Source organism: Symphalangus syndactylus, chromosome 11, assembly GCF_028878055.3.
Source record: "Symphalangus syndactylus isolate Jambi chromosome 11, NHGRI_mSymSyn1-v2.1_pri, whole genome shotgun sequence".
Taxonomy (NCBI): domain Eukaryota; kingdom Metazoa; phylum Chordata; class Mammalia; order Primates; family Hylobatidae; genus Symphalangus; species Symphalangus syndactylus.
In genome coordinates this window covers 55,126,757-55,154,489 of record NC_072433.2, presented here as the reverse complement: position 1 = coordinate 55,154,489, position 27,733 = coordinate 55,126,757, and the positions used below count along the sequence as shown (strand labels likewise).

The following is a 27,733-nucleotide window of genomic DNA, read 5'->3' as shown; positions in this document are numbered from 1 at the left end:
ATCTCCCTTCTCCAACCCTTTGAGCTTGCACTTTTTCCTCTGCCTACATCAGTACTTCTCAAATGTGGTAAAGGATCATTTAAAAAAAATTTCCAATCTAGACCGGGCATGATGGTACACACCTGTAGTCCCAGCTACTTAGAAGGCTGAGATGGGAGGATTGCTTGAGTCCAGGAGTTCAAGATCAGCCTGAGCAACACAGCAAGATCCCATCTCTTAAAAAAAAAAAAATCCAATCTGTTGTGGACCCATACTTATGTAAAACACAATAAGGCCGGGCGCGGTGGCTCACGCATGTAATCCCAGCACTTTGGGAGGTGGAGGCGGATGGATCACGAGGTCAGGAGATGGAGACCATCCTGGCTAACGTGGTAAAACCCCGTCTCTACTAATAAAACAAAAAAAAAAAACAAAAAAAAAAAAACAAAAATTTAGCCGGGCGTGGTGTTGGGCGCCTGTAGTCCCAGCTACTTGGGAGGCTGAGGCAGGAGAATGGCGTGAACCCGGGAGGCGGAGCTTGCAATGAGCCGAGATCGTGCCACTGCACCCCAGCCTGGGCGACAGAGTGAGACTCTGTCTCAAAAACAAACAAAAAACATAATAAACTTAAATGATCAGAAAACAACCACATGCTTAAATATCACAGCAAAGGCCCAGTCTCTCAATGCACCCTCTTACTGATGGCACCTGTCTTGTTACGAACAGGTAACAGTGCCTCTACACTGGTCTAGACCAGCTCTCCCTTCTCCTGCCTGGTGAACCCTCAGGGTCCAATCGTCACTACTGTCTTCACTACATCTTTCCTGATGTTCCACCCTCTGGTCACATTCTCAATACATCCGTGACTTTTTTTTTTGAGATGGCGTCTCGCTTTGTTGCCCAGGCTGGAGTGCAGTGGTATGATCTTGGCTCACTGCAACCTCCATCTCATGGGTTCAAGCGATTCTCCTGCCTCAGCCTCCCAAGCGGCTAGGACTACAGGCATGTGCCTCCATGCCCGGCTAATTTTTGTATTTTTAGTAGAGAGGGGGTTTCACTATGTTGGCCAGGCTGGTCTGAAACTCCCGACCTTTTGGGATCTGCCCACCTGGGCCTCCTAAAGTGCTGGGATTACAGGCGTAAACCACTGCACCTGGCCTTTTAAAACACCCATTATAACTTACGTTATTACAATTTTCTGTTAAATGTCAAAAAGCAGCAGGCTCTTTGAGGTCAGGAATGTGTTCAATTCACCTCTTCATCTGAGCCTTGTGTCTGTCATGTGGTAGCAGCTCAGAAATATAATCAGCAAATGAATGGGCTCAACACATCTTTGTGGCAACAAGCAATCAAACAGAACAACTTTAAATGGACCTTTAATGACTGAGGTGTGGTTTAGGACTTCAAGGTTGGATGGTCTAGGCTGGATGGTCTAGGCGCAAGACAGAGTGGAGAGCTTACTCAGTAGGCCGTCTGAGACTGCTGCTGGCGGTAGCCACCGCGGCGCATGTAGCCCTCGTTTTTGCGGTAGCCATCCTTCTGGTCTGCAGGAGAGAGACAGGAAGGAAGGGGAGAGAGTGCCAGGGGAGAGGTGGTGAGGGCACCAGGAGCTGGGCAAGGAGAGGAGCTGGAAGCACTCACCTCGGAAGTAGCCCCCGTAGGTGCCCTGCTTGTGGTCAAACACCCGTTCGTTGTTCTCCACCAGGCTGCCCAGCTTCTCGGCCAGCTGCAGAGCCAGGTTCTGCTGGGCAGTGGGCTCAGTGCGGTGCATCACCACTGTCTGCGTCGGCTGGTCCAGGGAGGCCTGACAGGCCGAGGCAAAGGAGGGGACACGACACAGATCAGGCCCCTCTGCTCCAATCCCTCCATGGCTCCACCTGCCCGCTTCCCACCCCGGCCCCTACCATCAGCTCCTCATTAATGATCATTTTGCTGATGATGGAGTGCACAGTGGGCAGATCCAGCTCAAACATGTCTGACAGCGTCTCCATGCTGGGGAGAAAGAAGGCAGAAGGCAGGGGCAGTCAGGACCCTTGCCCACAAGGCTGGGGCCCTTCTGTGTCCCCAGGGCCCGGCCTACCTGATGGAGTCATAGACACTGCTGTAGGTGAAGAGGTAGGTCCTCAGTGACTCTTCCTGGATCTTCCTGCGGGAAGAGGGGAGAGAAAGGACAACAGGGCCTCAGGGAAGGGGACCAACCAGTCTCTTCTTCCCCGACCCATCATGGCCTCCCTGTCTGCTCACCTAACCAGCATGGTGCGGACTTTGTCAGCCTCGGGGAAAAGGTCCCACACTTTCCCATTCATCTTCTCATTGATGATAAAACTATGACAGGTCTTCCAGTCACCCATCTTCATGGCCTTGGAGGCAGCGACCACATGTTCCCGCATGGACTCAGGGGGACCTGAAAGGGTGGGAATGAGGCAGGGCCTAGGGAACTTGGGACAAGGACTCCTACCCCATTAGCACTCCTTAAGGAGAAACAGAGGCTGGAGGAGCAAACCATACTAGAGACTCTCCCTGCCTCTCCGCCAAACAGCCATGCAGTCGCCCAAGCCACTCCATCTGCACAAATGTACTTAGGTCTGACCTCAACCAGTCCATAGATGCACTTCAGGGGACTGCTGAAACCCTCGAAAATGTTGACAAATTGTGCACGTGTCCTCATGTACATCTTCCTAGGAAAAAGGCCCACGGCTTTCATCAGATTCTTTTAAGCTTCCTTGACCTAAAAACACCTCTTCCAGCCAGGCATGGTGGCTCACGCCTGTAATAATCCCAGCACTTTGGGAGGCCAAGGCAGGCGGATCATCTGAGGTCAGGAGTTGGAGACCAGCCTGGCCAGCATGGTGAAACCTCGTCTCTACTAAAAATACAAAAATTAGCCAGGCATGGTGGCACACGCCTGTAATCCCAACTACTCGGGAGGCTGAGGCAGGAAAATTGCTTGAACCCGGGAGGCAGAATTTGCAGTGAGCTGAGATCTTGCCACTGCACTCCAGCCTGGGCTACAGAGCGAGACTCCGTCTCAAAAAACAAAACAAAATGGCCGGGCGCGGTGGCTCACGCTTGTAATCCCAGCACTTTGGGAGGCCGAGGCAGGTGGATCACGAGGTCAGGAGATCGAGACCACGGTGAAACCCCGTCTCTACTAAAAAGATACAAAAAAATTAGCCGGGCGTGGTGGCGGGCACCTGTAGTCCCAGCTACTCGGAGAGGCTGAGGCAGGAGAATGGCGTGAACCCGGGAGGCGGAGCTTGCAGTGAGCCGAGATTGCGCCACTGCACTCCAGCCTGGGTGACAGAGCGAGACTCCGTCTCAAAAAACAAAACAAAACAAAACAAAACAAAATCAAACCACCTCTTCCAGCTCAACTGGAATGGCATTTACCAACCCTTCCTCACTCACATCACCTTCATGAATGGTGCCATGCCCATGCATCAATTACACTGTTGCCAGCTTATTATTCTTCCAAGCAGCTCACTTCTTTTCCTTAAAAAACTTAGCCCCGGTCAAAATTATCTCTAAAATCACAGGTTTTATGTATTAATTATGAACTCAGGCCCCTAAATACAATCCTAAGACAAGCCAGGAAGGTAAGACATGGTACGCTGTAGTAACTGGAATTCAGGGTAGACGAAGTGCAAAAGTTCTACGGCTAGAAATGGGTGGCAGACAGAGAAACACAAACACGCAGACTCCAGAGCAAGAACAGCAAGCTCAATATGCGAACGGGGATCAGGCCCAAATGGAACCACAGGAGCAGGGCTAAGTGTAAGGAGAGGCACACAGCCCTCCTGGATGAACCTCCATTTTAACCATATTAACACTTGCAAAAGGCAAGGTTGGTCCAGGCGCAGTGGCTCACACCTGTAATCCCAGCACTTTGGGAAGCCGAGGTGGGCGGGCCACCTGAGGTCAGGAATTCGAGACCAGCATGGCCAACATGAGGAAACCCCATCTCTACTAAAAATACAAAAAAATTAGCCGGACATGGTGGCGGGGACCTGTAGTCTCAGCTACTTGAGAGGCTGAGGCAGCAGAATTGCTTGAACCCAGGAGGTGGAAGTTGCAGTGAGCTGAGATTGCGCCACTGCACTCTAGCCTGGGCAACAGTGAGGCTCTATCTCAAAAATAAAAAAAGGAAAGAAAGAAAGAAAGAGAAAGAAAGACAGACAGACAGACAGACAGAAAGAAAGAAAGAAAGAAAGAAAGAAAGAAAGGAAGGAAGAAAAGAAAGAAAGAAAAAGGCAAGTTTAGGGGCTCAAAGAATATTTCTCTATAGGCTGAACAACAGTGCAGGGCTGATGGAAACTGGCTTTTGGAACCACTGTAGGGAGAAATTGAGAGGCAGGGACTGTGGAAAAGCAGACAGCCCTTTCCCATCGCTGCTACTTCAGCTCCAGCCAAGGCTAGCTCTGCAGGAAGGCAGGGCCAGGAGTGACAGATTGCCAATATTCTAAGACATGAAAATTCCAATTTTCATGGGAAATTTCCCCACAAAGTAAATCTCACTACATAAGCCAAACTAAATGTGCCTAAGGGAACCTGCCCTTTAGCCCAAACATATACATGACCAGGAGAGGACAAATCTGTAGGGGGATGTGGCTGTGGACACTGGGCTTAGCTCACTCGTCAAGCCCTGCTGTGGGCCAACGTCACAGGAAGGGCGTGGCTCAATTCCTTTCCAGTGAGTCACCACTCAGTGCAACCCTGCAGGATCTGTCTTTCAAAAGGGGCCAAAGGAATCAATGTTAGCTTCTTGAACAATAAGGCTCTATGACAGTAGGTTTGGCTGGAATATAATGTACATGAAGGGAAGAAAAGGGAAAGAAAGGTCAGAGGTACACATGAGCTGCATTAAACTTGGGCAAGTCACTTAACTTCTCTGTGCCTCAGTTTCTCCACTGGGAAAAAGGGTATTCTAGTACCTACAGCATAGGGTTATTACTAATGCAGATTAAATAATTATTTGCAAAACACTTAGGACAGTGCCAGGCAGAGGAGGTGTCATTAAATCAGACGGAGTCGAGTGGTGGGAGAGTTACTCCCTTCACTTCTCTTAATCCTCATGTGTCATCAGGGAGCGAGGCAGCCTGCTGAACCCTGGAGCTCCACACTCACCCAGCAGGGGCTGTCGCTCGCCCACGCGCAGCTGGTGGTGGAACTGCTTGCTGATCATGCGTCGGCGGGCATCGCTCTCATGGGCGGCCATGTAGGGGATCTCCAGGAGCATGGCAGACACCAGGTAGACACACTCCAGCAGCTCCAGGTTGATGTGTAGGTGGAAAGGGACCTGACGGCGCCGCTCCACCTTCTCCTGCTCCTGGTTGCGCTCCTGCAGGCTGCGCAGCAGCAGGCCCTGGCCCAGAAGCTCCTTGGCTCGGCCACTCGACTGGATGTCCAGCAGGGCGTTGTGCGCATCCTTGGTCAGGCCTTGGCGGAAGGCACAGATGCCCAGCTGCACCATGGTGCGGTTGTAAAGGATCTGGGGGCAAAGGGTAATAATGCACTCAGAGATGACAGCTGCAAGACAAGTCTTCGTTTATTCCATAACTAAGCCGGGCGTGGTGGCTCATGCCTGTAATCCCAGCACTTTGGGAGGCTAAGGTGGGAGGATCACTTGAGCCCAGGGGTTCAAGATGGGCCTGAGAAACATGTAGATACCCCATCGCTAAAGATAAAAAACCAAAACAAAACTAAACAAATCTACTTCAAGTGCCTACTATGTGCTGAGCACTAGGCTGGGGAGGGAGAACAAAATAGACAAGTCCCCACTCTGCATGGAGCTTATGTCTAGAGGTGGGGTGTGGGGGGCACGAGAGCTGCACTACAAGGATGGTGACTCATGCTCAGAAGAAAAATAAAGCAGAAGACAGAGCCAGGAAGGCACTCTGCACAGTGGTGGAGGCTCAAATGTTCATATAACTACAGAAGGCCTCATTGGTAAAGAATGTTTGAATAAAGACCTAAAGAGAGAGCAAGTCATGCAGGCATCTGGGGAAAGAATATCCTTATAAAAAGGAAAAGTAAACGCAGTGATCCTGTGGAAGAACCGGGCCAGGTATATTCAAGAAACAAGGGGCACGGCACAGCTAGGGCTGGGAAAAGACGCCACCACAAGCTGGGGGATGGGCAAGCACCAGCCATTTTATATGAGTTTTAAGACAAGAAACCATGCGAAGGTTTTGAGCAAACAGGTGATATGATCTGACATAACTGAACAGGGTTAATCTGTATTATGAACAGAACAAAGGGACTGAAGGGACACAAAGGCAGATGACGGTGGCTTAGAGCAGAGGGTACAAGCAGAAGTGACAGAAGTGTTCTCATAATGGACTGTGAACAGGAATGGCTGGGGAATCAGATACACTATATGAGGGAAAAGTTCGAATTAAGAATGACTCCAAGGTTTCTCGTCTAAGCAACTGGGAAGAGGGACTTGGCACTAATTAAGACAGTGGAGACGGTAAGTGGTACAAATCTTGGGGGAAAAGACTAAGTGTAGTCATAACAACAAAAACATGGAGATCAATACCAGTCATAAGCTTACATGCAAAAAGCCTTAAAAATGTTAGCAACAGAATCCAGCAATATATAATATAAAAGAAACAATATACATAACCAAACTGGATATACTTCAGGAATAAAAGGTTAGTATAAAAATGTAATGAACTCGGCTGGGCATGGTGGCTCATGCCTGTAATCCCAGCACTTTGGGAGGCCGAGGTGGGTGGATCGTGGGGTCAGGAGTTCGAGAGCAGCCTGCCCAACATGGTGAAACCCCATCTCTACTAAAAATACAAAAGTTAGCTGGGTGGTGGTGATGTGCACCTGTAATCCCAGCTACTCGAGAGGCTGAGGCAGGAGAATTGCTTGAGCCTGGGAGGCAGAGATTGCAGTGAGCTGAGATCACGCCACTGCACTCCAGCTTGGGTGACAGAATGACACCGTTTTTCAAAAAGCAAAAAAACACAGTAACGAACTCATAGTTATTCATTATATGAATAGAATGAAGGAGAAGTAACCGGGTATTTCTTTTCTCTTTGAGACAGTCTTGCTCTGTTGCCCAGGCTGGAGTGCAGTGGCGTGATCATGGCTCCTGCAGCCTCGACCTCCTGAGCTCAAGCAATCCTCCTACCTCAGCCTCCTGAGTAGGTGGGACTACAGGCGTGCACCACTATGCCTGGCTAATTTCTGTATTTTTTTGTAGAGACAGGGTTTTGCTATGTTGCACAGCAATGAAGATAGTATGGGACTTGCATAAGGACAGACAAAAAGATAAATGAATGGGACAGAAGGGAATGACCTGAAAAACACCTACTCTTATAGGTAATGTGGTTTTTCATATTGTTTTCCACAAAGACACCAAAGCAATACAATAGGGGAAAGGAGGTCTTTTCTACAAATGATGCTAGAACAACTAGGTATCCGTATGGAGGAAAAAGAAACCCTAATCCCAACCTCACCAGATGCAAAAATCAAACCAAGACCAACTATAAGACTAAATGTAAAAGCTAATACCCATATAGCCACCTATAAAAAAAAAGAGATAAATTTAAAAAATCTTCATGAATTTCAGTTAGGCAAAGGTTTTTTAGACAGGATCCAGAAAATAATTACTATAAAAGAAAAAACCGGGCCGGGCGCAGTGGCTCACGCCTGTAATCCCTGCACTTTGGGAGGGTGAGGCGGGCGGATCACGAGGTCAAGAAATCGAGACCATCCTGGCCAACACGGATACTAAAAAATAAAAAAATTAGCTGGGCATGGTGGTAGGCGCCTGTAGTCCCAGCTACTCGGGAGGCTGAGGCAGGAGAATCGCCTGAACCTGAGAAGCAGAGGTTGTAGTGAGTCGAGATCGTGCCACTGCACTCTAGCCTGGCAACAGAGTGAGACTCCGTCTCAAAAAAAAAAAACCAAAAAACACAACAAAAAAAACTGACACATTAGACTTCATCCAAAGACATGGTTAAGAAAACGAATAAGCCAACTACACTGGAAGAAAGTATTTTCAAGAGGCTGGACGCGGTGGCTCACACCGGTAATCCCAGCACTTTGGGAGGCCAAGGCCAGTGGATTACCTAAGGTCAGGGGTTTGAGGCCATCCTGGCTAACATGGTGAAACCCCGTCTCTATTAAATATACAAAAATTAGCTGGGTGTGGTAGCACATGCCTGTAATTGCAGATACTTGGGAAGCTGAGGCAGGAGAATTGCTTGAACCTAGGAGGTGGACATTGCAGTGAGCCGAGATTGCACCACTGCACTCCAACCTGGGCAACAGAGTGAGACACTGTCTCCAAAAAAAAAAAAAAATCTGACACAGGACTAGTTATCCAGGACAGATAAAGCACTCCTACAACTCAATAAAGTGAACAATCCAATTGTTTTAAATGGGCAAGAATTGACTAGATATTTCATATTTCGTGAAAGATTAATGGCCAAAAAACATAAAAAAGTAAAAAAATAGCCAGTATCAATAGTCACTAGGGAAATGCAAACTAACACCACAATGAGATACCATTAGACAACCAACTAAAATTTAAAAGACCTTTGAGTGGCCGGGTGCGGTGGCTCACACCTGTAATCCCAGCACTTTGGGAGGCTGAGGTGGGAGGGTCACCTGAGGTTCAAGACCAGCCTGGCCAACATAGTGAAATCTTGTCTCTATTAAATATACAAAAATTAGCCTGGTGTGGTGGCACGTGCCTGTAATCCCAGCTACACGGGATCGTGAGGCAGGAGAATGGCTTGATCCTGGGAGATGGAGGTTGTAGTGAGCCAAGATTGCACCACTGCACTCCAGCCTGGGCAACAGAGCAAGACTCTGTCTCAAAACAAACAAACAAAAACATACACACACACACACATAAACTAAAACATCTTTGAGACCAGCCTGGGCAACATAGTGAGACCCTGTCTCTACAAAAATTAAAAAATTAGCCAGGCATGGTGGCACATGCCTGTAGTCCCAGCTACTATGGAGGCTGAGGTGGGAGGATCACTTGAACCTGGGAATTTGAGGCTACTGTGGGCCATGATCATGCCACTACACTCAGTCTAGGTGACAGTGCAAGACCCTGCCTCAAAAAACAAAAACAAAAAAAAGTTTAAAAGACCAATACCACTGCCGGCATGATGGCTCACTCCTGTAATCTCAGCACTTTGGGAGGCTGAGGCAGGCAGATCACTTGAGGTCAGGAGTTTGAGACCAGCCTGGCCAACATGGTGAAACCCTATCTCTACTAAATTACAAAAACTAGCCGGATATGGTGGCGGGCACCTGTAATCCCAGCTACTCGGGAGGCTGAGGTAGGAGAATCGCTTGATCCTGGGAGGTGGCAGTTGCAGTGAGCCGAGATTGCACCACTGCACTCCAGCCTTGGCGACAGAGCAAGACTCCCTCTCAAAAAAAGACCAACACCACCAAAAGTTAACAAGGAACTCCCAAACACTAGTAGGAGTATAAAATGGTATAACCACTTTTGAGTTTCTTACAAGAATGTTCACAGCAGCTTCATACATCAGAACCAAAAACTGGAAATAAACTGGGTGTCCGCCAAGAGGAAAACAGATACAGTGATATGTTCATACCATGGAATAAAAACACAAACAGGAGGGCTGTTTAAAAACCAGCATTACCCCCAGACAGGTTCACTAGGTGCTCTACACAAACATTTCCCAGTTGCCTCAAATATACTTTTACATGATCTACACTTCCAGACACAGTTTTTTTTGTTGTTGTTGTTGAACACAGTCTTGCTCTATTACCCAGGCTGGAGTGCAGTGGCACAACCTCGGCTCACTGGAACCTCTGCCTCTTGGGCTCAAGCACTACCAAGCCTGGGTAATTTTTTTTTTTTTTTGACATGAAATTATGTTTACACGCAGGAGGAATGCAGGATGCTGGCATCTGGGAAAGACCAAGTGTCTACTTAAATTTGCACCGGCCAGACAGGTGGCTGTTCTGGTTAAGCCAGTTTGCCAAGAGGCCAGGGGCCTGGCATCTCCTTCACCTCCAAGGCCTCCCCATCCTACCTGCACTGGCGGGTCTGCATGCTGAATATTATCCTGCAGGTGGCTCATGAGCATGAGGTCGCGGGCCTGGTACCAGCGGGAGTGCAGAGCATGGTGGTAGATGTGGCAGAGGATGGCGCATGTGCGGATCCGGTCTGTGCGGTCCTTGGCGTAGATGTACTTGCATAGCCTCTCCATCAACACGGCCGAGTCCTCGCCCTCATTTTCTGCCTGGTCTTGCTCAGACTGAGGAGGAAGGGAGGTTATTTGCAAAGGAGATCCAGCTTTAAAAGGCACAGGCTCTAGCAACCAAAGATGAGACTCTATCCAGTCTCATTCTAATACCTCAGTTTCCCTCCCTGCTCCACCTGCGGAAGTCTAGAGAGTAACAGATTTGCTGTCAAGTCCTGACAGAAGTGGAGGACAGGCGGACACACCCATTCCCCTCTGCCATGACTGCCACGTGCTCACCTTTGAGGAGCCCTCAGGCGGGGTCAGCTGCCGCTGATGGGCCTTGTAATCAAACTTGTAGTAGGTGTGCAGGATGCGCAGCAAGTAGATGCGGCAGACCTCCTCGGTAGTGCCCTTCTCCTCCAGGTAGCGCTGCACGCGCTCGATGATGGCACACACCTGGGCCTCATCCTTCAAGTGCTCCACGTACTCTGGCAGGGAGAGCACCCACCCTCATCTCAGCTGGGCAGCCAGGCTTTCCCATCTGTCCCCAGTCATTCCAGTCAACCTGTCCCTCTTCCGCACCCGTCAGAAAAGTCTAGTCAGTGTGCCCCAGAAAGGCCATCCCCCACTCCCAGGACCGAGAACCTTCCCGTCCCACAGCTTAGGAAAAAAATCCCAACTGCCAACCTCTGCCAATAAGGGTCTGCCAGGCCTGGCCCTTGCCTGGTCTCCCACGATTCTCCCTCTGCCTTCCTGTGCTGGAGTCACACTGGCCTTTTTACTCCTGGAACGTCAGGCTCGCTCTCTGCTCCTCCTGTCAGGCACTGTCTTCAGCTGATTCTTCCCCTAACTCCTCCTCATTGGATCTCACCTCAGGTGGCCCCTACTTAAGGGTGCTTTCTCCAGCTGTTAGCTACAGCAGCCACCCCTCCAGCCACTTTTTACCACAGGGCCCTAGTTTAACTCTGAACTTTACATCATCTAGAATTACTATTATTTTTTGAGATGGAGTTTTACTCTTTTGCCCAGGCTGGAGTGCAGTGGTGTGATCTCGGCTCATTGTAACCTCTGCCCCGCCAGGTTCAAGGGATTCTCCTGCCTCAGCCTCCCACATAGCTGGGATTTACAGGCACCTGCCACCAGGCCTGCCTAATTTTTGTATTTTGAGTAGAGCCGGGGTTTCGCCATGTTGGCCAGGCTGGTCTCAAACTCCTGACCTCAGGTGATCCACCTGCCTTGGCCTCCCAAAGTGCTAGGATTACAGGCGTGAGCCACTGCACCTGGCCCAGAATTATCTTAATATCATACTTTTTTTTTTTTTTTTTTTGAGATGGAATCTTGCTCTGTCGCCCAGGCTGGAGTGCAGGGGTGCGAACTTGGCTCACTGCAAGTTCCACCTCCTGGGTTCAAGCCATTCTCCTGCCTCAGCCTCCCGAGTAGCTGGGACTATAGGCGCCCACTACTACACCTAATTTTTTTTTTTTTTTTTTTTTTTGTATTTTTAGTAGAGATAGGGTTTCACTGTGTTAGCCAGGATGGTCTCGATCTCCTGACCTCGTGATCCGCCTGCTTTGGCCTCTCAAAGAGCTGGGATTACAGACGTGAGCCACCACGCCCGGCCATATCTTACTACCATTATTTGTCAAACTGCCTTTCTCCATCCAGCACAAAAGGTAAGCTTTAGGCTGCCTTGTTAATCACTACACCCTTGACTTGATGGGCACATTCACACTTCTACTGAGTAAACTATGCTGCACTTTCACACCCCAATTCCTCTCATCCAAGCTAAACAAGAGAAGTGAATAGACGCCTTACCTCAAAGGTTCTCAAAGTATAGCCCTGAGACCAGCAACCTGAGAGCAGGCTAGAGGTGCACGTTCTCAGGCCCCACCCAGACCTACGGAATCAGAAACGATGGGACTGGGAGCCAGCATCTCATCAGGCCCTTCTGTGTGAATGCTGGGTAAGTTGAAAGGCTGGCTTTTCAAGCACTCTGACTTAGTATAATCCTTACAAAGCTCTAAACCTAGTAATATTCCCTGCAATTTTCCTCTCAGCAAAGCCCACGCTTGCTCAGGCTCACCTTGGGAGTGAGGGTCAGTATTTTGCATTATTTTGGTAAATTCTTCATCCATTCGTTCCACCAGAGTTAGGATGCAGCCACGGACACGCAGTGGCTGAAAAGGAAGGCGAAGGAGGAGTCAACAAATTAGCCCAGATCTCAGTCTTAAACCTCAACCCTCGGGTCCCACTGAGCCTTCCCAAAGCATAAAATACACACCTCCAGTTATCCTGCCAACTCCTCCCTTTACCTGGTCAGCGTTGTGCAGGTTCTCACTCTCTTCCAGAATATTCTCTCCAACAAAAATGTTGGGATTTGCAAACAGGATATCCATCAGCTCATTGATGCAGTCCAGGCACTTCCCCCACATCTCTGGCTGCCAAGATTTCAGGCCACAGCAGAGTCAGAGGTGTGAAGGTAGAGTAGGCGGATGCCTCCCCCTTCAGCAGGAATCGTGGGGCCTTCCACCACCAAGACTGCTTCCATAGCCCCTGAGTCTTAAGACGCTAGGTACCTTTCTCCCCCAACCCACCAGCTATGCCCTGAGATGCTCCTCTTCACTGCTCTCACCTTCATGTAGGTTGCCAGGTTGGGGTTGTAGTCATAGAGAGAGGCAATGATATTGAACTTGATCTTGACAATGACGCCCTCTCCCAGGTTGTTTTCCGCTGCAATCTGAACCAGCAGTTGCAGCAGCTCAATCTGGGCAGCACTAGAGGACCAGAGAGCTGGGTGAGGCTTTGGAGACAAATCACAAAGTCTCTCCCAGGATGCCTTCTTCAGATAACACGCCCTCCTCACCACCCATATCCCTGCTTCTCCTTTATAAATTCCAAACAGAAGCAACAATAATCCCAACCATCCTGGAATGCTGTGAAATGCTTCACACCTACCACCATCCTCTGTTACCTAATAACTAAAGAAGGTAAACACTCTTTTAGTTTTTTAATCTTAAAAAAAAAAAAAAAAAGGCCGGGTGTGGTAGCTCATGCCTGTAATCCCAGCACTTTGGGAGGCTGAGGCAGGCAGATCACTTGAAGTCAGGAGTTCGAGACACGGTGAAACCCTGTCTCTACTAAAAGTACAAAAATCAGCCAGGGATGGTGGCGGGTGCCTGTAATCCCACCTACTCAGGAGGCTGAGGCAGGAGAATCGCTTGAACCCAGAAGGCAAAAAGGTTGCAGTGGGCCGAGATTGCGCCAGTGCACTCCAGCCTGGGCAACAACGAGACTCCATCTCAAAAAAAAAAAAAAAAAAAAAAGAGGAGAACATTATCTCATTGTATAGATGGGAAAACAGACCCAAAATGTTAACTGATTGGTTTTAGGTTACAAGAAGAGTAAACAGCAGATAATGGACTGGGATGCCCCACGCATACCATTCCCTCTACTACAGCCACCCATAGACCCTCCCAATAATCCCTTCCCCCAACCTCCACCCTCTGCCACCTTGCAATCCCACTGCCCAGGCCCACGAATCTTACCGATCAGTTCCCTTCTTGCCTCGTGCCTGTAGGATCTCATTCAGTTTCTTGATAACGACAGCGTGGGTGATCTCGGTTCCCTTGGCAAACATTTTTGGCTTCTCCTGTATCAGTACATATCCCGTCATGTGCATGCCAGCAGGAACCTGTCCTTGCCTTTTCCCCACAAGGGGACCTTTATGCCCTCCCAAACTGTTCTCCAATTCATTTTACCAGTGAAACCCTCACCTTAACCAAGGGCACTCCTCCCCGGACCCTTTCCCACTCCCCGCCTTCATTGTCCTCCTCCTCCTCATCCAGGCGCTTGGATTTCCTGTCGTGCTTCTTCTTAGCTTTGTCCTCCCGTTTCTTCTCAGCTGCCTTCTTGTCCTCATCTGTGGTGGGCGCCCTGCCAGCAGTCATGGGAGAAGATGACAGATCAGCCCGTCCCCATCTCTAAGGCTTCTTCCTCCCATCAACTTCCTCTTTTCCTCCAACAGCTCCTGGGTCCAAGTTATGCTCTATAATAATGACCTACAGGGCACAGTTAACCATAAGCATAGCCATCTCTAATAAGACAGAGTACTAACCAGGCCACTGCAGACATATTAATAGAAACAACCTGTCAGCTACGCATGGTAGATCCACTTGATGTCAGGAATCCAAGACCAGCCTGGGCAACATGGTGGAACCCCATCTCTACTAAAAGTACAAAAATTAGCTGGGCATGGTGGTGCACGCCTGTAGTCCCAGCTACTTAGGAGGCTGAGGCACGAGAATCGCTTGAACTCGGGAGGCAGAAAAGGCTGCAGTGAGCCACAATCATGCCACTGCACTTCAGCCTGGGTGACAGAGCAAGACTCAGTCTCTAAAAAAACAAACAAACAAACAAAAAAACCTGTCATTTTGCTCCAAAGCTAACATCTACAGTTTTCCAAAGAATCCACAACTTATTTTCTTTGATACCAGCTGCTTTCTCCAGACTGACCAGCTAATCAATGAATCAGTTTCCCCAAATATATAAAGATTTTTTTCTTTTTCACTATTCCTAAACTGTTTTATCCCTTTCTCTCCTCTCTTGACAACCGATTAATCTAAATTCTGAATTTAAAAAAAATGTTCACTATAAAAAAGGTCCCCACAAAACAGAAAAAGATCACCAGCTACGCTGAAATGGTCTTAGGCTACTGGATGTTGCCTGAAACCATCTCCAGACTTGAATATGTATTTATGGAACAAAATACAAACAAAATGGCAAAGTCAAATTAACTTCAAACTTTGCACAGATACTGAAGAATAAATCTTTCCAGAAAGACTCAACATTTTTGAAACCTCATATGTAATTATCATAATCTACCATTTGAACATTTATAAATAAATTTCATTTTCACTGCTTAAAAGGTTTGAATACGTTTTTGGAATAGTCTATAAGTTTACCAGTTAAATTAAGTCTTCCCTTGCCAGAAGACCAGTGTCATAACTCTCAACAAAAGTGTATGGACTGGCCAAGCATGGTGGCTCAAGCCTGTAATCCCAGCACTTTGGGAGGCCGAGGTGGGCGTATTGCTCGAGCCCAGGAGTTTGAGGCAGTGGGATTGCAAGGTGGCAGAGGGTGGAGGTTGGGGGAAGGGATTATTGGGAGGGTCTATGGGTGGCTGTAGTAGAGGGAATGGTATGCGTGGGGCATCCCAGTCCATTATCTGCTGTTTACTCTTCTTGTGACCTAAAACCAATCACTTAACATTTTGGGTCTGTTTTCCCATCTATACAATGAGATAAAACAACAACAACAACAACAACAACAGCAACAACAACAACAAATGCTTATGGCTCTTTCCCCCGTACCACTGCAAGACTCTAATGATGACTCACTTTATAGGTAAAATCATTTGCAAATATGCAAAGTATGTTCATTAAACTAAAACCTCTTTGTCCAAACCATCTGTATAGCTCTGAGATCAGAGGAGCTAAAGCTATTTTTTAAAATGAATGCTTCAAAAGAACTTAAACTTCCTTGGCTAAACTATTACTCCTAGCACTAAAGATAGTATGATACACACCTCAAAAGGGAAATGTACTATTGTACGAAATTCTAACTGAAAGACCTAAGACTTGGCTTGACCTCTCCTATGACAGACTATACTCTGGTATATTCATATCTTTTTAGAAATTATCAGATAACAGGTGTTAGCAGCCGCCGTCGCGCCGCCTCTCACTCGCCGAGCTCCAGCCGAAGGAGAAGGGGGGTAAGTAAGGAGGTCTCTGTACCATGGCTCATACAAAGCAGACTGCCCGCAAATCGACGGGTGGTAAAGCACCCAGGAAGCAACTGGCTACAAAAGCCGCATGCAAGAGTGCACCCTCTACTGGAGGGGTGAAGAAACCTCATCGTTACAGGCCTGGTACTGTGGTGCTCCGTGAAATTAGATGTTATCAGAAGTCCACTGAACTTCTGATTCGCAAACTTCCCTTCCAGCGTCTGGTGCGAGAAATTGCTCAGGACTTTAAAACAGATCTGCGCTTCAGAACGCAGCTATCGGTGCTTTGCAGGAGGCAAGTGAGGCCTATCTGGCTGGCCTTTTTGAAGACACCAACCTGTGTGCTATCCATGCCAAACGTGTAACCATTATGCCAAAAGACATCCAGCTAGCACGCTGCATACGTGGAGAACGTGCTTAAGAATCCACTATGATGGGAAACATTTCATTCTCAAAAAAAAAAAAAAAAATTCTCTTCTTCCTGTTATTGGTAGTTCTGAACGTTAGATATTTTTTTTCCATGGGGTCAAAAGGTACCTAAGTATATGATTGAGAGTGGAAAAATAGGGGACAGAAATCAGGTATTGGCAGTTTTTCCATTTTCATTTGTGTGTGAATTTTTAATATAAATGCAGAGACGTAAAGCATTAATGCAAGTTAAAATGTTTCAGTGAACAAATTTCAGTGGTTCGACTTTATAATAATTATAAATAAACCTGTTAAATTTTTCTGGACAATGCCAGCATTTGGATTTTTTTAAAACCAGTAAATTTCTTATTGACGGCAACTAAATGCTGTTTGTAGCATTTTTATCATACAGTAGATTCCATCCATTCACTATACTTTCCTAACTGAGTTGTCCTACATGCAAGTACATGTTTTTAATGTTGTCTGTCTTCTGTGCTGTTCCTGTAAGTTTGCTATTAAAATACATTAAACTATTTTAAAAAAAAAAAGAAATTATCAGATAACAAATGTTTGTATCCTCAGCTATATAATCAACAGATGCAAGCAACATTTCTAAACGAGTATTACCTCTACTTAATGCATAGTTAAGAGACTAAAAAGACATTATTAAGAGACACCAACGGAAGTCAGGCCTAACTACACTGCAAAGGACCACACCATTTTCCCATGCCTTCCCAACCACAACTACTGATGGAAAGCCCTAGATGTATATACCCTTGCTTAGGATCCTAACTCGGACATTTGATCTCACTAGAGATCCTGGGGTTCACTTAAAAAACAAAAACAAAAACAAAAAACGCCTCCAGAATCAGGTAACTCTCTTAGAAGTAGACAGCAGCTCTGTAAGAGTTCACAGGTCGCTGGGTGCAGTGGCTCACACCTGTAATCCCAGCACTTTGGGAAGCTGAGGCAGGCAATCACGAGATCAGGAGATAGAGACCATCCTGGCTAACATGGCAAAACCCTGTCTCTACTAAAAATACAAAAAATTTGCCAGGCGTGGTGGCACATGCCTGTAATCCCAGCTACTTGGGAGGCTGAGGCAGGAGAACTGCTTGAACCAGGGAGGCGGAGGTTGCAGTGAGTTGAGATTGCGCCACTGCACTCCAGCCTGGGCAACAGAGCAAGACTCCATCTTAAAAAAAAAAAAAAAAAAAAAAAGAGTTCACAGGTCAATCATGACATCAGGTATAGATGAACTTCCCCCTAATACCTTCAGATCACCATAAGACAACAGATGGCCTTATCCCACATCAAAGAGGCTGAAGCTCATGGGAATAAATCCACTCCTTTACAAGCTTGTTTTGACCAAAAGATGAAGGCTGAGAAATGCTGATGAGGGAAAGGGTATATTTAGACTGGCTGAATCTGGAGTTGCTGAAAACCCTTACTGGCAGAGGGCCTATCGTGTTTTCTAGATCATCCACCAACCTTGGGTGGCATACTCAAGGAGAGTTATTATCAGAGTTTACACAGAAAAACGGGCAAACAGAATCCACTGTTCTGTGGTTTTGCCCTCTCTTCTTGTTCCTCTTTCTCCTATATAAATCCTGCTTTTGCTCGGTTGGAAATTAATCTGAAAATCTGTCTCCCTTGTTATACAAGTGAAATAGTGTCTGTGAATTATTCTTCTACACTACAAAGCCACAAACTCTCAATGTCAAAAAGCTTCTGACACTTGAAATTCTAACTTTATTTTCTCAAAGGTTTTCCTCAGAACATTGATTCAACTAATTTTAGATTTTTTTGATTAGGTATATAAGTTAGTTTACAGGTTAACAAAAAAAATTTGGCTGGGCGCGGTGGCTCATGCCTGTAATTCCAGCACTTTGGGAGGCTGAGGTGGGCGGATCACGAGGTCAGGAGATCGAGACCATCCTGGCTAACACAGTGAAACCCCGTCTCTACTAAAAATACAAAAAAATGTAGCTGGGCATGGGGGCGGGTGCCTGTAGTCCCAGCTACTCAGGAGGCTGAGGCAGGAGAATGGCATGAACCTCGGAGGCAGAGCTTGCAGTGAGCCGAGATCGCGCCACTGCACTCTAGCCTGGGCAACAGGCTAGTGTCTCAAAAAAAAAAAAAAAAAAAATTCAAGGATAACCTCTAAAAGCATAGCATGTAACTCCCAAACCAGCAGAGAAAAACAAAATGAATAATAAGAAAATACATATAATCTAGAAATGGGGGAAAAAAAAGAGGATGAGAAAATATATGTAGGCTAGGTGTGGTGGCTCATGCCTGTAATCCTAGTACTCTGGGACGCTGAGGCAAGCGAATCATCTGAAGTCAGGAGTTCGAGACCAGCCTGGCCAACATGGTGAAACCTTGTCTCTACTAAAAATATAAAAATTAGCTGGGCGTGGTGGTGCTCACGTGTAGTCCCAGCTACCCAGGAGGCTGAGGCATGAGAATCACTTGAACCCAGGAGGCAGAGGTTGCAGTGAGCCAGGATTGCACCACTGCATTCCAGCCTGGGCAACACAGTGAGACTCCTTCTCAAAAACAAAAACAAAAAACAAATAAAAGAAAAATAAAATACAGGTTGAATATCCCTTATCTGAAATGCTTAGAACCAGAAGTGTTTCAAATTTCAAATATTTGCATATATATATAAAATGAGGTATCTTGGGAAGGGCTCCAAGTCTAACTACGAAATGTGTGTGTTTCATCTACACCTTATACATACAGCCGGATGGCAATTTTACCAGTATTTTCAATAATTTTGTGCATGAAACAAAGTTTTGACTGCAACCTGTCACATGAGGTCAGATGTGGAATTTTCCACTTATGGCGCTCCAAAAATTTCAGACTTTGGAATTAGAGATGCCCAATCTTTAGAAGACAGAATGAATTTCAAAATAATTATGATGAAAGAAACTACCCCCTCCAAATTATATACCGTTGATTCCATCACACAAAATTCTAGAAAATGCTAACTTACCTAGTGACAGAAAGCAAATTAGTGGTTGCCTAGGGATAGGGTGAGGAAACTGAGGCAGGGGAGAAGTATTACAAAGGGGAAGGTGGAAATGTTTGGGTGTGAAATTTTTAGGATATTATGTTTTGATTGTGGTGAGTTCTATGGGTGTAAACATATGTCACAACTTATTAAATTTAAGGCCAGGTGCGATGGCTCATGCCTGTAATCCCAGCACTTTGGGAGGCCGAGGCGGGTGGATCACGAGGTCAGGAGATTGAGACCATCCTGGCTAACATGGTGAAACCTCGTCTCTATTAAAAGTACAAAAAATTAGCCATGCGTGGTGGCGGGTGGCTGTAGTCCCAGCTACTCGGGAGGCTGAGGCAGGAGAATGGTGTGAACCCGGGAGGCGGAGGTTGCAGTGAGCAGAGATGGCGCCACTGCACTCCAGCCTGGGCGACAGTGCAAGACTCCGTCTCAAAAAAAAAAAAAATTAAACAAGTGCAATTATTGTATGTCATTTACACCTCAATAAAGCTATCACAAAATTTAAAATAAAGAGGATAAACAGAAAGTATAAGATATCATAAAATGGTAAGAATACATTGATAACCACAATAGGCTGGGCACAGTGGCTCACGCCTGTAATCCCAGCACTTTAGGAGGCCCAGGCAGAAGGGTTACTCGAGCCCAGGAGTGCGAGACCATCCTGGGCAACAGGGCAAGACCCCGTCTTGATAAAAACTAATTGTGTAGACACATATATAAATAACCATCATATATATGTAAATAACTATAATAAACATAAATGAACTAAATTGCCAGAGAAGCAGAGATCAAGTTCTGGTGGTCGTTGCACAATGTGAATGCACTAAATGCCACTGATTTGTACACTTGAAAATGGTTAAAATGGGAAATGTTATGTATCACAATAAAAGAAAAAAAAGCATAGATTTTATGAGATTAAAAAAAAAAAAAAAACCCAAAAACCTAGCTGTGCTTAAGAGACACTCTTTTTTTTTTTTTTTTTTTTCCCTGAGACGGAGTCTTGCTCTGTTGCCCAGAGCTGAAGTGCAATAGCGCGATCTCAGCACACTGCAACCTCCGCCTCCCGGGTTCAAGCAATTCTCCTGCCTCAGCCTCATGAGTAGCTGGGACTACAGGCACAGGCCACCACATCTGGCTATTTTTTTTTGTATCTTTAGTAGAGATGGTGTTTCACCACGTTGGCCAGGCTGGTCTCGAACTCCTGACCTTGTGACTTGCCTGCCTCCGCCTCCCAAAGTGCTGGGATTACAGGCGTGAGCCACCACGCCCAGCCAAGAAACACTCTTAATCATACGGCATGGCAGAGTTAAAAATAAAAGGACAGGAAACGTCCTTTTCATAAACGTCCTTTATCAGGTAGAGGGAAGCTCCCTTCTATTCCTAGCTTCAGTCTTTTATCAAGAAAGAATATTAGGATTTTTTTCAAATGCTTTTTTTTGCATCTGCTGAGATGACTCTATGGCTTTTGTCTGTTATTCTATTGATACAGTATATTAGTTGATTTTCATATTAAAACATCCTTCTATTATTGGGGTAAACCTTACTTGGTTATTAAATTTTTTAAAAAAACTTTTTTGGGAGATGAGCCCACCCATCCTCCATCCCCCTACAGGCAAGAAGGGGGTGCTCCCCTATAATCCTTATTGTATGTTGCTGGGTTTGGTTTTCTACTATGTTGTTGAGGACTTTTGAATCTATATTTATAAAAGTATAGCTTTATAGTCTTATAGTTTTCTTTTTTGTTGTTTTTTGTTTGTTTGTTTTTTTGAGACAGTGTCTTGCTCTGTCGCCCAGCCTGGAGTGCAGTGGCACGATCTCGGCTCACTGCAACCTCCACCTCCCAGTTCAAGCGATTCTCCTGCCTCAGCTTCCCAAGTAGCTGGGACTACAGGTGCCTGCCACCATGTCTGGCTAATTTTCTGTATTTTTAGTAGAGACTGGGTTTCACTGTGTTAGCCAGGATGGTCTCGATCTCCTGACCTCGTCATCCACCTGCCTCGGCCTCCCAAAGTGCTAGGATTACAGACGTGAGCCACCGTGCTCAGCCTTGATGTCTTAAGTTTAATTTTAGGCCCCACTTGCTCCCTCAGACAGGAGCCTTTGTGCAACACAACACACATCACACACCAGAGTCCACACAATGGGAGACTTCAATACACAATTATTCAAAGACAAAAACGCAAACTACAGTGGATATAAAAGATCTGAACCAATAGTAACACTGATAGTTCTGTAAGATAGCAACAGGTTAAAAAAATGAGTTTCATGATCAAGCAAGTTTTTAGGATGGTTAATAATACAAAGTTAGGCATATTTATTCTCATGGAACTTTCCAGAGGTGGTTGTAAACCCTCCAAGAAGGGGTGTGATAGACAATGCGGCCCAGACCTTAACCAGTGTTCCCTGAAGCACGGGACAAAAAAAGGCTTCTTAACAAAATGCCCACCACGTAAGTTGTTCAGCCTGTCTAGACCTCTAGAGGGCTGGAAACTCACTACCTCCCTAAAGCAGCATGACCACAACTTTTAAACGCAGGAAAGCAACCTCGAGAGCAATAATCTTCCCATTAAAAGGGTACTATTTGTCTGGGTGCAGTGGCTTACGCCTATAACCCCAGCACTTTGGGAGGCTGAGGTGGGAGGATTGCTTAAGCCCAGGAGTTCGAGATCAGCATGGGGAACATGGTGAAATCTTGTCTGTATTAAAAACACAAAGAATTAGCCAGGTGTACTGGAGTGTATCTGTAGTCCCAGCTACCCAGGAGCCTGAGGTGGGAAGATCACCTGAGCCCAAGAGGTTGTGGTTGCAGTGAGCCAAGATTGCGTCACTGCACTCCAGCCTGGGAAGAGCGAGACCCTGTCTCAAAAGAGCACTATTTATCTGTAGTTTGCGCAAACTGGCTAAGAAAAAATAAATAAAAGCACTATTTTTAGTGAGCTTGAGATTTCACTCCCATGGGATACAAAGGAGCAGGTATCACTTTTATTTCAAAGGGAGAAACTGAGACTTAAGGTCAAGTAACTTATACAATGTTGTACAGCTGATAAAGGCTGGGAGACAGAATCCACACTGGGATCCTCCCCCATTCTGACTGTCCCAGTAAAGGTCATGAACACTTGCGGCAGTCTGTATGCTGTATGCGTACTAAGAAGTTATCAGGAAGGGTAACACAGTAGCAACACACACTGAGGGCTCACCACACGTCAGTCTTAGATGAACTACTTTCTTACATCACACCTCCCTGTATTCCTGCAGCTATTCTGGAAGGGAGGGTTCCCTGCCTTATTTTACAGATGAGAAAACTGAAGATTAGACAGGTGAAGTAGTTTGTCCAATGTCACACAGGTATCGGGTGCCAAAGTGAAATTTGCACCCAATCCACACGCAGTGAGTAAGGCTGTGGTAGATATTTGGACCCTGGAGCCTTCAATCCTCAACTTTAGGACACATTAGCTTTGTGACTTTAGCCAACTAATATACTTGACTCTCTGATCCTACTGTAAAATGCTAACAGTTGGCTTCTCCAACCTAAAAGGACTCCATGGAAGAATCAATAAACTTCCAGACAATTAAGGGCTTTCTACCAGTTCCAGTGTAACCCTAGGTCCCACTACTTTCCTTACTTTTTAAGAAATCTTGAGGCCAGCGCGGTTTGTTTCCCTTCTTCCTCCTCTGAGTCGGAATCGGAAGATGTGGAACCTGTGTCCCAGTCTTCATCATCTTCGGAATCTTCTGAGTCCTCATCTTCATCCTTAGAGGGGAGAAAAGAGGATCAGCAAGAAGATAGGGAGATTGACTGGTGTCTCTACCCTCCTTACTAACGCATGTTCGAGATTTATTTTCATGAGCAGAACAAGAGTGGCTACTCATGGAATCAAGATACCAAGGGCTGGAACTGACCATCAAGTCCCAGAGTGATGCTGCAATTTGGCCGCAGGAACACACACAGCTTTCCCTGGCAGAGCTGGGCCCAGATCCCTGTTTGCCCACTGCTCTGATGTAAGAGGAAGCCTGTTCTCAACTCCACTAAATTCCACCCCTCCCGACCCTAGGGGTTTGAGTCTTGTCTTTTCCCCCCAGGGACTCAGGAACTACCTCTGGCAGGAAATCACCCATCTAACCCTGGCTCTTACATCCATCTTTTTGAGGAACTTGCGACTCTCCCCAGAAGGAGCTTCTGATTTCTTCTTCAAGAAAGTTGCAGCACTGACTCCGTCCTCATCCTCATCCTCATCTGAAGAGCCTAGTGGTAATGGAGGGAGAAAAAGATCCTGAATGTTGAAAAGCCAGATTGGAGGGCAGTCAAGAAACCAGGCCAAGGGCAGCACTAACTCTGGACTTCCTATTTGCAACAAAGGTTCTTTTGCTCACCTTCTGAATCCTCCTCATTTTTCTCAGCATCTTCATCCGCAGACTGCTCAGGGTTCTGGACAGAGAGGGAAGTGACAGAACAATCATGGATGCTCTCCAGCCATCAGCCCACCCCACCCCTCCACCCTAGACAGTTCTGTCATCTTCCCGCTCCAGTCACACCTCCCACTAGCAATTCCATCTTTGGGTCTCAGTCACGGGGTCACTGTTCCCAGTTCAGTAAGTGTGCCTCTAGCCTCCCTACCTGCTTGTAGCTTGTGATATGGGACTCGAAATCACGGTTGTATTTTCGGATCTTCTGGCGCAAGGTGCTCAGAGCCTTGGCATTGTTCTTGTTCATCTTCTTCTTCCCTTCCTTATCTTCCCAAAGCTAAAGAGAAGAAGAGGAAAGAAAGAGAGAACAGTGATTTGAAAGTAAGTAACATTTCCTAAACTCCAGGCTTCTTCTCCACTTTTGAGTCTTGCTATTGGAACACCGCTGGTACTACTTATTAACCACATCTGTGAGCTTATTTTTAAAAGATCCTATACATCCCACCACTAAAGGTACAAAACCATGAATAAGTGGTGGTAATAAATATAGGCATCACACCTCATTAAGATAGTCCTCTAGGTCAGCCAGGATGCGGATATAGAACCGGGGGACACCTTCTTTGTCCACAATGCTTTTGGCCTTCCCATATGCTTTTCCCAAGAGCTCAAACTCTTCCAGGCACTTGGTGACATCACGAATCTTCATGGCATTACGGATGGTCCGGATAAGGTTGGTCAGCTCCTCAAACCTGGGTTGGGAACCCGATACCACACTGAATATGCCCACCAAGGAAAAACTCACCACTGCTCCCAGAGACTCGCATCACCCAGCCTCCCCACAGCTTCACTGCTCCCAGAGACTCGCATCACCCAGCCTCCCCACAGCTTCACTGCTCCCAGAGACTCCCATCACCCAGCCTCCCCACAGCTTCACTGCTCCCAGAGACTCGCATCACCCAGCCTCCCCACAGCTTCACTGCTCCCAGAGACTCCCATCACCCAGCCTCCCCACAGCTTCACTGCTCCCAGAGACTCGCATCACCCAGCCTCCCCACAGCTTCACTGCTCCCAGAGACTCCCATCACCCAGCCTCGCCACAGCTTCACTGCTCCCAGAGACTCCCATCACCCAGCCTCCCCACAGCTTCACTGCTCCCAGAGACTCCCATCACCCAGCCTCGCCATGGCTTCACCTCTTGTCCTTGGCACTGCGGACAACTCTCTTGGTATCTTCTTCATCCTCACTCAGCAACAATGGCCTGTTTGGAAGGAACAGAGACCATTAACCTCCTTTCCCAGTCTTTCCAAGAGATCCCTATTTCCCTACTCAGGACAGGTAGAACTAAGTAATCCAGGCCATCCACACCACACTCATCCTCTTTTTGACTCCTCCTCAGGGCCACTTCGTATACAACTCAATCTTTTAAGTGTACATTAAGTAAGGCCTTTTGCTCAGTGTTGTAGCAAACACAAAGATGACATTCACTATCCTCTCAAAAACCAACAAATGAAAGTGCTAATTTACTGTGTAACTAATGACATAGAGACACAAGTCACCACAGAAGTACTGAAAAAAAAAAAAGAGGTAGAGAAAAACAATACTTGAGCTATAATGAACAGAAAAGGCTTCAGGGAGGTGGTACCTAAACTAGATCTTAGCAACATTTCCCAAAGTATGAGAGACCAACAACAAGGAGAAAGTCTCAATGGCATTAACACCTCCACTGCTAGTATTTTTCTATGATAGTAAGACCAGACCACAGGCTCAGAGTCAGCAACAGTATCTCTGTTCTTTTTGTCTGTTAAGAGATAAAGTCTCACTATGTTACCCAGGCGGCCTCCAACTCCTGAGTTTCAAGGGATCCTCCCACCTCAGCCTCCAGAGTAGTTGGGACTACAGGCATGCACCATCTTGCCTGCCTCTTTTCCCTTTTTATTATTTTTTGGATTATTTTGGGGATGTTTTTTGAGGTGGAGTTTTGCTTTTATTGCCCAGGCTGGAGTGCAATGGCGCAATCTCGGCTCACCGCGACCTCCGCCTCCAAGGTTCAAGAGATTCTCCTGCCTCAGCCTCCTAAGTTGCTGGGGTTACAGGCACATGCCACCACGCCTGGCTAATTTTTGTATTTTTAGTAGAGACGGGGTTTCACCTTATTGGCCAGGCTGGTCTCAAACTCTTGACCTCAAGTAATCAGCCTCCCAAAGTGCCGGGATTACAGGCTTGAGCCACCTGCCCAGCCTGGATTACTTGGTATTTTATGGCAAATGACATTGGTTTCCACCTGTGGAAGTGATACGAAACCATACGCATATTGGCATATACATGTGCAATACATACTTTTAAAACAGTAGCACAAGCATGTGGCAGATGTTTAAGAAACACCATTCCAGTGGGGCACAGTGGCTCATTCCTGTAACCCCAACACTTTAGAATGTCGGGCGGGAGGTTCACTTGAGCCCAGGAGTTCAGAACCAAACCAAGCAATACGGTGGGACACCTTCTCTACAAAAAATTAAAAACAATTAGCCCGCCGCGATGGCGTGCACCTGTAGTCCCATCTACTTGAGAGGCTGAGGTGGGAGGATTGCTTGAGATCTGAAGGTCGAGGCTGCAGTGAACTATGACCCCTCAAAAAAAGGAAAAAGAAAAACCATTATATTGTTTCAAAGGGGGTAAAAAAAAATTAATGTACAGAAATGGGGGATGGGTATTTACGTAGAGGTGAACAGGCATATAAAATGTTTAAGCACCTGCGTACACGGCAGGTGGCCAGACTTCAGAGTCACATCAGGGGGCTCCCAGATACCAATCAATCATTTTGCATTTCCTTCTGTGAGCAGTGAGAAGTCACTAAGGACTTCTCGGCGGTTAAGATGAGAAGAGACAGGTAGAGGCTGTAGACTTAAGGCCAGTTAGAAAGCTGATGCAACAGATATGGCCTGGGAAACCTCTGTGATTCTATCCCTTGTGCCTGGTGGGCGGCCTCCCGCTATCACAGCCCTCTAAGGCTGTCTCTCTCCAACACCGCTCCGATCCTGCAAACTCTGGTCATTGTCCAAACCCGCTCTCCCCGCCCTCACCTCCATCCCTCCCATGTGCACTGCGTTCCACAGCCTGCCTAACCCCGCACTCCCAGAATGGTCACAGCCACAACCCCTACAACTCACTGTTTGCCATAGTTGCCTCCGACAGGTTTGGTGACGAGCTCCTCCCCGGACAGGGATGACTCGGACTCGCTGTCCGAACCGGTGGTGAAAAACCGCGACATGGCGACGGCGCGGAGGTGCTACGGCCGGACCTGCGGGGAAGCCAAGGCGTCACTGGCCATGCGAAGAGGCCCGAGCCAACACCTCCCGACGCCCGACCCCTCACCGGCCCCACCCGGACCTCGACCCGGGTCTCCCACCACGAAGCACAAGGCCCAAAAAATACCAACCAGCTGAGCCCGCGAGTCACACCGCAGAGCCGTGACAGCGGAAACGCCGAGAGAGAAGGCGGGTCCTCGCGTCACTTCCGGGAAGCGCCGACTAACTACACTGGGAGACTACAACTCCCAGTGGCCTTCGCGCCATACGGGGGCGGGGACAAGCCTGAGGGAACTGGGCGCTGAGACCTTTAGCTGCAGGCGTCGCGAATCCTACCGCGCGTTGGTGTCGGGATTTAAAACACGAAGATCGGCGGGGCGCAGTGGCTCACGCGTGTAATTACAGCATTAATAGGCATTAATAGTATAGAAGTAGATAATCCTGCCGGGTGCGGTGGCTCACTCACGCCTGTAATCCCAGCACTTTGGGAGACCGAGGCAGGCAGATTACCTGAGGTCGGGAGTTCGAGACCAGCCTGACCAATATGGAGAAACCCCCATCTCTACTAAAAATACAAAATGAGCCAGGCGTGGTGGTGCATGCCTGTAAGCCCAGCTACTCGGGAGGCTGAGGC

The 27,733-nt window shown here is 47.2% G+C and overlaps 1 protein-coding gene and 1 pseudogene across 2 annotated transcripts; one reads left to right on the top strand and one right to left on the bottom strand.

The window, feature by feature from the left end:
• Positions 1-1,339: 1,339 nt before the first annotated feature.
• Positions 1,340-27,340, bottom strand: LOC129492878 (eukaryotic translation initiation factor 3 subunit C). 2 transcript variants are annotated; one of them, XM_055298265.2, is made up of 21 exons: positions 27,231-27,340; positions 26,962-27,092; positions 24,987-25,052; positions 24,354-24,543; positions 24,006-24,131; positions 23,762-23,816; positions 23,524-23,633; positions 23,014-23,141; positions 13,946-14,105; positions 13,718-13,821; positions 12,805-12,946; positions 12,485-12,610; positions 12,256-12,349; positions 10,470-10,660; positions 10,020-10,244; positions 5,104-5,467; positions 2,224-2,383; positions 2,060-2,125; positions 1,884-1,971; positions 1,621-1,783; positions 1,340-1,523 (listed from the first exon to the last, which is right to left on the bottom strand). In XM_055298265.2, the coding sequence occupies exons 2-21, from the start codon at positions 27,060-27,062 to the stop codon at positions 1,441-1,443; spliced, it is 2,742 nt and encodes a 913-aa protein (XP_055154240.1). In that variant the 5' UTR covers positions 27,063-27,092; positions 27,231-27,340; the 3' UTR covers positions 1,340-1,440. The 2 variants fall into 2 exon arrangements, with proteins under 2 accessions (XP_055154240.1, XP_055154241.1); XM_055298266.2 differs by having other exon boundaries at positions 24,006-24,101; positions 27,231-27,332.
• Positions 15,905-16,881, top strand: LOC129492893 (histone H3.3A-like; annotated as a pseudogene).
• Positions 27,341-27,733: the final 393 nt, after the last annotated feature.

Excerpts from the sequence above, each read along its gene's own strand:
- LOC129492878 (XM_055298265.2), bottom strand. The coding sequence starts at position 27,062 with ATGTCGCGGTTTTTCACCACCGGTTCGGACAGCGAGTCCGAGTCATCC. Across the intron at positions 24,544-24,986 it reads CGCAGTGCCAAGGACAAGAG|GTTTGAGGAGCTGACCAACC; the intron begins GTGAAGCCATGG and ends TTCCCAACCCAG. Across the intron at positions 13,822-13,945 it reads GAGGAGTGCCCTTGGTTAAG|GAGAAGCCAAAAATGTTTGC; the intron begins GTGAGGGTTTCA and ends GTACTGATACAG.